Here is an 11,786-nt window from a genome sequence, read left to right on the forward strand (position 1 = left end):
ACTCTGTGTTGTGGGTTGAAAGATCTCAAATAGCTGGGAAATAAATTTGGTAATTAAATATAAAAAAGGTATAAGTTTTGACTTTTGAAACCTTCATTCAATAGAAAATGTAACATCTTTGAAGGAGAAGAAACATTAAATTGTTAACATAGTAAGTTAGTCATTTTCAGGTTATGTATTAGAAAAGAAAATTATCATTGACTATTCCATAATATAGGGATAGAACATTCTTATTGATGCGAGGTTGCCTTCATCTGTATGTCTATCTGAGCTTAGGTTTGGTACATTGATGGACGGGAGCCTGGGACCATTGTCATGGACTGATTTTGATGTATTGGAATATGTGAAGTTTGTGTGAGTTTTTGTGGGTTTAATATGTTTCAGTATAAAACTTAATAATATTAAGTGATTAGCCTAAGTGATTGAAATGCTATCCAAGTCAGTATTTCGTACGAGCGAAGTCGCGGGCACAGTTATATCTGAAAATTAAAAAGTAAACAAGTTAAATGGTCACACAATCAGTTACATCTTTTGGTGTTCCAACCAACTAGTACTGTGTCTACAGTGCATAACATTCATAGTAGAGAGTAAAATTTTATTGTTGCTACTAGCGTAAATTATACGCCTAGGATACATTCAAACTGTTAAGTACTTTTAAGTACTGTTAATTATTAAACATATCTTTTTAGCAAAATATTTGGCTTCGACATTAATAATTTACACAAAGATAACAAAGTAAACGTCAATTAAAATCCCGCTTCCCATACCGTAGAGACAGGTATTGATGGCGATATTGAAGTTTGGAATATTTTAACGTGACAAATGTCAAGACGAAAATAAGTTTATTTAAAAAGAATTGAGGGACACTGGAGCGTTCTAAATAACAAATGGAAGGAAGTAGAGCATGTAGAAGGAAGAAATAATGGAAACATGGAAGATAAGTATAGGATGGTAACAAATATCTATGCAGTTGTTGTGAAAATAATTATTAAGTGAATTTATATTTATTGTTATTGAATCTAAGTTTATTAAACTTACAAAATGGATATACATGTAGAAGTGTAGAGAAACTTAGAAAATCGAATTTTATGTATACTTGTATTCTATTAATTGATAGTTTTAGAATACAAGTACCTATACTTAGCAAGATTAAATATATTAAAAAAAGGAAGGGATGTAGTGTATGCATAAACGTAGTGTTGTTTGTCTCGAGCGTACACGCCATAAGTACATGCCGGAGAGAGGGGACGTCAGTCGATGTCAGACCTTTGAGCCGGCAACACGTGTCGGTACGTGAACGAGCCAAATATAGCACAACGAATGCTACAGAAGGTAATCTGGTATCAATTACTTGTAGTCAAAGGAGTTCTAGAATAAATTTTTAATGTCAACATAATCGCATTCAATGTTTTAAAGAAGGTTATCTTGTAGTTTACAATTAAGGTTAAAGAATGCATACAGAAAATAACATACTTAATAGATAAGCCCGTTATGTACATAACCATCTTAATTAAAATAATTAAAATACCAAATTATGTTGAACTTTTTTCCAACACTAGATGTTGCCCTATCTGCCTATCTCGGACATGTTCTGCGGCACGAGGAATACGACCTTCTCCAACTAATTATAATGGGCAAAATCGCAGGCAATAGACGCGCTGGACGAAGAAAGAAATCATGGTTGCGAAATATCAAGGAATGGACGAATGTTACCAGGGTGGAACATTTATTTCGCTTGGCACAAGATCGGCGAAAGTTCACTGAGCTGACGGCCAACCACCTTTAAATGGAGAGGCACCTTGAGAGAGAGAGAGAGAGAGAGATGTTGCCCGCGACTCCATGAGCGCGGAATTTAAAAAAAAATAATAGGCTATGTATCCTTTCAGGTAATGTTCCACATCCATGTCAAATTTCAGTGAGATCAATGCAGCCGTTCTGGAGATACCTTGTAACAAACATCCATCCATCCATACATCGATCCGAACATTCGCATTAATATTATTATTATACATATTGTAAGAGTAAGATAGATAAAAATTAAAAATGTTTTCTCGTTTTAATAGGAGTTACATCACCAAAGAACACCCTGTAATAAATATATACGTATGTAGTTTTTTACTTATATACTTGTAGATACTGTTAGGAATAAAATCCGATTCTGTGCCGGTGTATCGGCGCAAGACTAGCCGTATTAAAATGTCAACCTTTATGACCTCTAATCATTCTAACACTTGACTTGGTAACGAAGGCGACTTACTTGTTAATGAAATTCACTCTAAATGATTCTAACTAATAATGTCTAAAATAATTATCGCGAAATACATAGTCCAATAAAAATATAGGTAGCAACAGATGGATTTGCATCCGGTTATTTCGCATTCATATTAATAAATTAAAATTTTAGTCATTTAAAAGTGTATAAAAAATTATAAAGCTTTTATTTTAATTCCCCTTCCTTGTTTGTACTTCCTATATTCTGTTTTAAAATTTTTATATAACGAAATTTATGCACGGTTAAACCGCTGATATTAATTTAGTAATTCAAGGACAGACGATGTTTTGCTTATACATTTTAAATAAGTTCCCATTGTGAACAAACATAATATCAACATTGTTTTTTAAATAAATTCCAGCTTGATATCTTCACGCGTTTTTGAGAAAAAGGGTCATGACAGACAGACGGACGGACAACAAAGTGGTCCTATAAGGGTTCCTTTTTTTCTTTCGAGATGCGGTACCCTAAAAAGAACCAGTATTACGATTGAAAACATGTTGTGTTCGTTTTGTGCAATTTAGTGGAGATTCACTTAATTATATGCAAGAAAACAACTAATATGAGCATTTTGTTTCTATGCAATTTGCGAAAAACTTGAAAGTAGTAATTTTATATTATATCTTGATAAAGAATCGTGTTTTACCTGCAGCTTATATATTTAATTACTTACCTACTAAGGTACCAGATAAAAAACAAAAAAGTATTTAATTTAATAGTGTAAAAACTGGCTATAATACGATGGCTAGTTGTTGAATTATCACGTTTAGACAGATTATATAGAGAGTTTGGATGGAAGTACCTTTGAAGTCTCTATAACGGCTGCATGGATCGCGCTGTAATTTGCCTTAGATGTAAAATATAGTCTGGAAGAACACATAAGACATTAAGTTTTTTTTTGTTCTGAGGGCAGAGTCGCGAGCGACGGTTAGTGTTTAATAAGTGCAGTCACTTAATTCTAAAGCAATTTACCTTTTACTAAATGTTGGATTAACTTTAATGACCTTTTTTGCGTACGTTTAAATAAGTTAAACTTATCTTTAAACGTATATCAAGAAACGAGTATCATGCAACGTTTGTTGAACTCGCTAATGGCATGTGTAATATGACCAGACGTCCTGTTTTGAACGGGACTGTCCCTTTTTATAGTTACGTGTCCCGGTGTCCCCGACATTAATGCTGGGACGCCAAATTGTCCCATTTTTTAAACCGCACGAAAATTTAGTTGGCCAAAATGAGCGGTGTGCGAGGGTAAGACCACATCGTCGGTCAATCCATCTGAGAAAACACCGTTCAAATTTCAGTTCTTAAAGCGAATATAAAAAGTGCCATGACTTAAACTTGCTTAAAATCATCACCAGCTATAATTCATAGGCACTCAGCTTAAAGCAAAACCTCTGATATTAAACGTTTAGAAACAAAATTATTACCAATTATTTTTGACTACACGTTAATTACCTGAAAAAAACCAATGTCCTGTTTTGAGTCAAAAAACTAATGGTCACGTTAGGCATGTACCTAATCCGGTCCTGCCAAGTTTGGTTACAGATAGCGGCAACTTTTTTGTTTTTATATCAAAAAGTTGGGAAACGAGTAAGCGGGTCCTCAGGTGCGGTAACGGATACTCTCCATTAATATACGACACAAAATAATATTTCACATATTTAAACTAATTTTATCACACAAAAGAGTGGACTTGAGATTACCTTCTTCTTGAACAAGCATCATGATGAAGGTATCCGTTCCACTGCCAAAACTTTTATGCAAAACAAGACAAATTACCATATCTCGCATTTTTTCTGTAAAATGAGATTAAATTTTTTTCTATGAATATTTTACACTCTAAGATATATAGTTTGGGTCACAAGCACGAAATTAGCGACGAGCTACGTGGCTTATTGGGCGGATTGGAGCAATGCAAGTTCAAGGGAAAATTTTCAGTCATATAGTCAAACATTGATACCAATTTTCAGCTCTATGGGAATCAATGTAGCTTCGATATTTATTTTGATCGGCTTATTATCAATTTTTATATTTTAAGCTAGCTATACCACCCTTAACATTTAGGGGGATGAAAAATAGATGTTGGCCGATTCTCAGAGCTACTCAAAATTTCATGAGAATCGGTCAAGCTGTTTCGGAGGAGTATGGGAACGAAAATTGTGACACGAGAATTTTATATATAAGATGAAATGAACACAAAATGATTCCGCGTTCGTTCACAAACATAGACAAATGTTTGGAGTTTAAACACGTGTTTTGGCAATGATGGACTCAACGGCAGTAGGTCAGTGTGCGCCACAGATAACGAATATTTGGACAATTCTAAATTTGGTAACTATATGTCTACATGTGTTATGAAATTATGCTATTTCATATGTCAAACAATATTTATTTACGGCAGTGTTTTGTAATTTTTTTCACAACGTTTCCGAACTTGTTAAATTTTTTTGCAAGTATCATCCTTGTCGCCCTTTACTAAGTGGAAATTAAAAAAACAATCATCGAAATTCTCTTAGGCTACCAATGATATCCATAGATTAAAAACAGCTGGTTTATGAATAACAATTTCGTCTATTATTTTACATGACGCTTGTATGGATGGATGTTTGTTTGAAGGTATCTTCATAACGGCTGAATGAATTCCGATGAAATTTGACATACATATAGAACATAATCTGAAGAGCACATAGGCTACGCATAGGATACGGCTTAACTTTGCACGATAAATATTTTCATCAGACTGCTGATAGGCTACTATTATAATTTATTTTAGTTGTGCTTTTAACAGCTGTAATATTTTCGTGTTAAACACATGAGAAATGCAACATAACATAGAACATATAACATGTTTACGCAACACAATAATAAAAATAATGTGTGAAAACATAAACAAACCACAAAACAAAACCGACATAAAATACAATATTGCTTATTATTAGTGACTACTCATAGTGGAAATAACTAAAGAATTTTCGACTGAGGTGAAGTATCGTGATTCATTATTCAAACTTTCGTGAGACATTATACTAAACTGATATAAAAACGGCTAAACACTCACGTATATTCGTCCAGTGGCGGCACCGACTAGTTTCGCGGACGCGGCCCGTCGCTCACTTGGTGATGGGCTCGAAACTAGTCGGTGCCGCCACCGGACGAATTATATTTTTTATATCAATTTATAGTGATTCAATTTAACAATTAATAAAAAAATGTTTATATATTGTTATTATGTCTGTATTTTAGTTTCAGGATATCAGAGTATTTTTAACGTCGTAGATTGGTCGATATTCGACCATCTTATTAATGTTATAAATGCGAATCGTTAGACGAATCGGTGGATGTTTTATTCCGCGCGAATGTCATCGCGGGCAACAGATAATACTTTAAAATAAAATAATCTTTTTACATATATCCAATTAATATTTTTAATTGCTTTACTTTACTTTTTTTATTTTAAACTTTGAATGCACAAACTCCACGTCACGCGGCTATTTCTTTAAAAAGGTACAAAGTATTTTCTTTACTTATTAAAATATTTCTATTTTGTTCTAAAAAGTTTTACGTAATTTTAAACGTAAAAATTATTACGCGTTATCACAAAAATAGCAAATTACATGACTGCTTTTCCATGACGTGCATCAGTTTTTTTTTTTAATTCATATTTTATTTATTAACTAATGTTTTTAAATTGTTTGCAGCACTAAAATTATAATTTGTTTTTCTACAGAGTTCGCATAACTGTATAATGAATATACGTCATTTTAAATTGTACGTCAGTTTGAACCAGAAGTTAAACGACTTGAATGCAAATACGATAAACAATGTTAAATATTTATAGATTTAAAAATTTGATATGTTTTGTATGAGTGTAGTTAATTCTATATAATGTTATAGTAAAGCCCGACTAAAATATTAAACTTTAAAATTTTTGACTTTAAATAAAGAGATACAAAGAAAGATATACGCGACAATAATTATTTTATTTGCGATAACTCTTACTAATAAATGTGAATGTTTAGACGGATGTCTAGATCTCGATGAAATTTGGCACACATAGAGAAAATAGTCTAGAACACATAGACTACTAATTATGTTTTTTAATTCCGCGCGGACGGAGTTGCGAGCTACAGCTAGTTTGAAATAAAATATATAAAATATACTACTGCGTCGAATAACCTTATTGCGTCTTTTTACATGAATAATAAATTCGAATTTCTTTACACAACGTTTCAACAAACATTTGATACTGGCTATTGACAATAACGAAACGAAACGAACAATTCGGAAACGAATAAATTCGTTTGAATTTCGAATTATCGATATTAAACGAATTATTGTAGAAAATCTCGAAGAATCAATAAACAAGATGACATAGAACAAGTAATGATGTACCACGGAAATGTGACGAGCAATATGCAACCTCACTATGGAAATGGTAATTGCTCGTAATAGAAAATTTAAAAGACAATTTGCATTTAAATTACACGCTATTGCGGTAATTAAGTATAACAAGCGTTGAACAACAAGAAAATCATCTTGTAGATCGTTATAGGTACTGTAATTAGACTAACGATTGTCTAAGTGCTTTTGACGGACAAAAATATATTATTTTCCAGGGCCGTATTAACAAGTTCAGGGTTCGGGGCGCCCTGTAGCTAGCCCTTTACAGGGCCAGGGCGACAGACCTTCGAGGGCATCACCTAACGGAGTAAACGTAAGTAAAGGTATGTTAATTTCGTACATAGGAGTCATTACTCATATAGAAGTCGTTTATTTTTTTATCTAAAAATGATTTATCAGAAATATTTTGGATTTTTTGAGTAGTAGCAATAATGTCAATTGTAATTTGCCTATTCGTGGTTAAGAGTTTGGATTGCTAAGGGCGTCTACCTGACTTTCGCTACCGGTATAAAAGATTTGTCAGTCTGTTTGTCCTTTCGAAGGGCCGCGTATATTCCGTGTATACTCCTGAATGGCTGCACCAATATTAACAGGATTTTGTCGGGAAGGTAGCTGATGAATGCGGGCATCTTACAAACTACATTTTTATCTACGCTAGCGAAGTATTTAAAGACTGCTAGTTACACATAGGAATACAACAGCTATTCGTTCGTTATCGATAAAAAGCAAAGCACGTTGTTTGTTTAATCTGTTGAATATAATACGATTTCATGACAAGGTTACTGGCCATTGTTGAATTACCATAAATTTGCATCATTCGTTACGCATTTATTTTTTTTCTATGTTTGGTTTAGCAATTTATACGGAGTTTACTACCGAATGAAAATATTTAGTAATATAAAATTAAATTAAAACTATTTCTTATAAGCCCCAACACAATGACTAACCGTGGGTTTCTGAGCCCAAAATTTCTGTTTAAAATTTATCGCTATCTCCGTATTGTCGAAGATAATGACGATATGTTTTATTTCGGTGTCAAAAACCCACGGTTAAGTTTCGGCAAATCATATTTTCTCAAGTGTCAAAAGTCATAATATCAAGAAGCCGTTTTAAACGTTTTTACGGTTACTCCTGTCGTATTCTTTTCTTGAACTCTTGAATTTTAAAACAAAAATGTACCTATAATGATACAGAACAATGCGATGGAAAAAGTTGTTGCCCTGACAGCTTGTCACAATGATGATATGTCATCGTGGGCAATAACAGTGAGGGAATAATGATGAACTTTCATATTTAAATGTTTGGTTTGTAAAAATAACACAATAGCCGTTTTATAATCTAAAAATATAACAGCGATCTTTTGACACCACAAACGAAGATATTAAAATAAATATGAATATTCCAAGAAAGAAAAGACCAAATGTGTAAAACCAACGTCGAACAAAAATATATATCTAGAATGTATATGACATAAAGTATTATAATAAAAATTCATTCACATTGACCTTATTTGACGTAAATCGAATTAAAGTGTAATTTATAAATAATTATTACTATAGTACATAACTTTAAATAGTTTAAAATGAATTACTAAATAAAGTCTCCACGCATTGGACATCCACGGGTACACACAGTATAAAGATTTATTTTCCTTATAGATAAAGAACAGAGGACAACAATCAGGGATAGAAGATCAAATCTTCTATCCCTGCTTGTTTCATTCCGAAAATATTAGGGGAAAAAATTAAATAGATCGTTTACGATTTTAAACGATAAATGTGTAGTTTTTAAAAACATTACTCGGATTCGAACACAAATGTAAATATTATATAATATAATGCCAATTAATAACTAAATATTAAATTAATTCGTATCGGTATTCAGATTATGCATTAAATCATTATCAATTGTTTGATGACTCAGTCGCACTCTATTGCTGTGCTTATCTTTCACCAAGTGCGCAGTGATAGGAAAAACACCAACTAGTTGTTTTTATTATGATGTAACAAGCTTTTGCCAGGGATTTCGTCCGCACGATATTAGAAAAAACCTTAGTAAGTAGCCTATACGTTCATCCCAACTATTCACCAAAATTTTCACCAAAATTCGTTAAGGTATTTTGAAGGTAAGAAACATTCATCTATTTTTTCCGACTTTCCACTGTCGAAACCCTTATCCGTTTCTAATTACCTTGCAAAGTCAGTAGGGATGCGTTGTATAAAATCCTTTATATTTTTTTCCAGTCAATTGCTATTATTTTATATATTTTTGTATTCAATGATTAATCAGAAGTCAGAGTGCTCTCATTTATAATCTCACTGAGCCAACACTAACCTTGAGCTCTTTACGTTTCTTTTAAACAAATTTATATACTTATAAATAATACAAGATGGACTTTAATTTCTATAAACCAATGAGTCCAACGAAAGAGTTTTTAGTCTTCTTTGTTTTTTTTTCAGCCAGCAATTTTGCAATTTTGCTTTCAATTGAACGATGTTCCCGATTCAAATGACCTACACTTCTATAATAGATTCCTTATTAATTATTTACACATTTAAAAAGATTAACAAATGGATCGACAGTTTACTAATTAAATTTTATTAATGGCATCAATTCAAAATAAATGATAATGCGGATGTAAATGGTAAAGTAATTAAAACTGCAGTTGAGAAATTTTTCAATTTCTCAACTGCAGTTATGCATTTATAAATTGCAATAGAAAAAAATATTTTCTTACTGTTCTAGGTCAGAGCAAACGTAGTTCGAAAACATATAGATATAATATTTAGCGTTATTATATATCATTAATTCATTAAACAGTAATGGTTTTAGCTCAACTTGCGCCCTGAGCGAGATTTCAACGGCGCCTTTTTTTACTATATCTTTTTGGGGAGTTAACAGGGTTATTTAAGACTGTAATTCGCATACCTGTACCCTGGGCGGTCGCCCAGGTACAGGTATCCAATAACGCCGGTCCTGTCTTCAATAATAATCATGAGCTCACTATACGTTCCCACTGAGGGGCTCGAAGCCTACCCAAAGTCACGAGGGACTAAGCCATAGTCAACCACGCTGGCCTAATGCGGGTTGGTTGACTTCACACATATCTTTGAATTTCTTCTCAGATATGTGCAGGTTGCATCACAATGTTCCTTCAACGTAAGAACGTTGGATAAATATAGGTACATATGTAAATCGGAAATAGAAAAACACATCGGTACACGGCGGGATTCGAACCCAGGACCTGCAGATTGCAAGTCAAGTGCTTGACTCCTGTCCTCAACATTCGGTCGATATTTCGAAAAGATTGATTAGAGTAACAAAGAAAACGTTATAAATGGTGTTTTATTTCATTGTTTGCTTTAATTAATTTGCATTAATACGTTTCTTTTAGCTTCTTACGTCAATGTACATATCACAGTCCCGACCATGTTTAGTGAGATGTCGCAACATGCCCTATATGGACTATTAATTCAAAGGACTAGATTCAACTAGTTGCGGTAAACATATGGCAAAATAGACTCAAACGACTTGAGTAAACTTGTTTACGTTATGGAATGAATATGGAGGCCAATTAAGTATTGATATTTTGTACCAATAAAATAGTGTTATTTTTACAATTAAATTAAACCGCGAATCATGTATAAGAACGGTAAATTACACTGAAAAAACCAGCGCGTGATAATCATTCTATTTATACTATTAATAAAAATTTGAGTGTCTGTATGCATAACATTGAAAAAATCATTTTTCTTGAACATGATGTATATATTTGTATTTCTTATAACGAAAATCGATAATTTATCACTTTTTTATGTTTGTCCGTGTGTCCGACGGACGGACGGTCTTTTTAATATGGGAAAACCTATTCTCATTTGAGTAATATAATCAGGATTCTACAAAATGTTACGGCGATGCTGCAATGAAAGTGTTTCCCGTCATCGCGCGGGCTTGTCCGCACTTAATTTATTTCTGTTAAAATTGGATGTTAAACGCTGTAAAATTTTAAATTGGTCATATAAAAATAATAATAAACTTACTTTTAGAAGTCAATCCTTCGCTGACCGTCATTGTTATATTTTTAAATTCGATATCCACAGATGTAGGTGGTGGCATATTAATTTGCAGTATTCTGCATTCGTTGTGTTCTTTCCCGCGAACTTTCTGTCCGAGACCCTGCAGCACTGCCAATGCGTTCGCCATTTTGTAAATAACTACCAAAATCCCACTTAAAATAAATAAAACATAACACACCACCACTGTATATATACTCTTAATTACACTTTTAGTGGTTTTTTCTATTTCCCAATTAATTTTGAATAATTAAAAATTAAAAACAAAACAAAAAACACTGGCACAAAACACGACTGACGGTGTGTTTCGTTCGGAAATGTCGACTGTTATAATTTTTGCTTGTTCATAAGTGACACATTAAATATTGCGTGCACAGTTATTTTATATGTATTTTGTATAATACGAACAAATGTGTACTTTAAACTGTTATTAAATAAAACATTTGTGATGGTAGAAGTTCGCGATTGATAAAGTCGGCCGATGTAATGCGCGAGCGCGGTCGTGTGTGTAACAGCGCGCTGTCTGTTTCGGACTGAATTCATTGGCCACGTGTATGATAAATATTAGTAAGATTAATGCTACCGCGAACTATTTTTTTTATGATAAATACACTGATATGCGTTTATTTACAACAAACCATTCATTCATTTTTTTAATCTTATAAATATGAAAATCAAAAGAAAGTTCAGGTATAAATTTCGAAACTACAAAACAGATCTTGATGAGAATTCATACGTAATTTTATAATTTGGTTCGAGATAAAGTAGTTTTATCTTTATTTTTGACCTCGAACAGCGCGAAATCAGGTCTCAGTAAATAATACATATTTATATATATTTACATAAATTAGGAAAAACGGCCTCATTATTTTTCATAGGGGGAAGAACACGTAGTAGGATAAAAAAAAAGAACACAAGATATTTTCGGAATTAGTTTAATTATTAATTTATAACGTTGATTATTTAATATATTTAATTTATACAATTATCGTAAATAAAAAATAACTGATTTAAAATCAAATCCAATCTAAAGAACA

At 32.6% G+C, this 11,786-nt stretch overlaps 1 protein-coding gene across 1 annotated transcript in view; it reads right to left on the reverse strand.

Moving 5' to 3' along the window:
• Nucleotides 1-11,281, reverse strand: part of LOC106125710 (ATP-binding cassette sub-family G member 4) — a 38,781-nt gene extending 27,500 nt beyond the window's left edge. Inside the window, exon 1 of the mRNA XM_013323011.1 lies at nt 10,717-11,281. Within this exon, the coding sequence (XP_013178465.1) occupies nt 10,717-10,879 (163 nt within the window). The 5' untranslated portion in view covers nt 10,880-11,281. The remainder of the gene's footprint in view (nt 1-10,716) is intronic.
• Between the last annotated feature and the right edge of the window lie 505 nt (nt 11,282-11,786).

The sequence above is a fragment of the Papilio xuthus genome, unplaced genomic scaffold (genome assembly GCF_000836235.2).
Source record: "Papilio xuthus unplaced genomic scaffold, Pxut_1.1 DF828952.1, whole genome shotgun sequence".
NCBI lineage: Eukaryota > Metazoa > Arthropoda > Insecta > Lepidoptera > Papilionidae > Papilio > Papilio xuthus.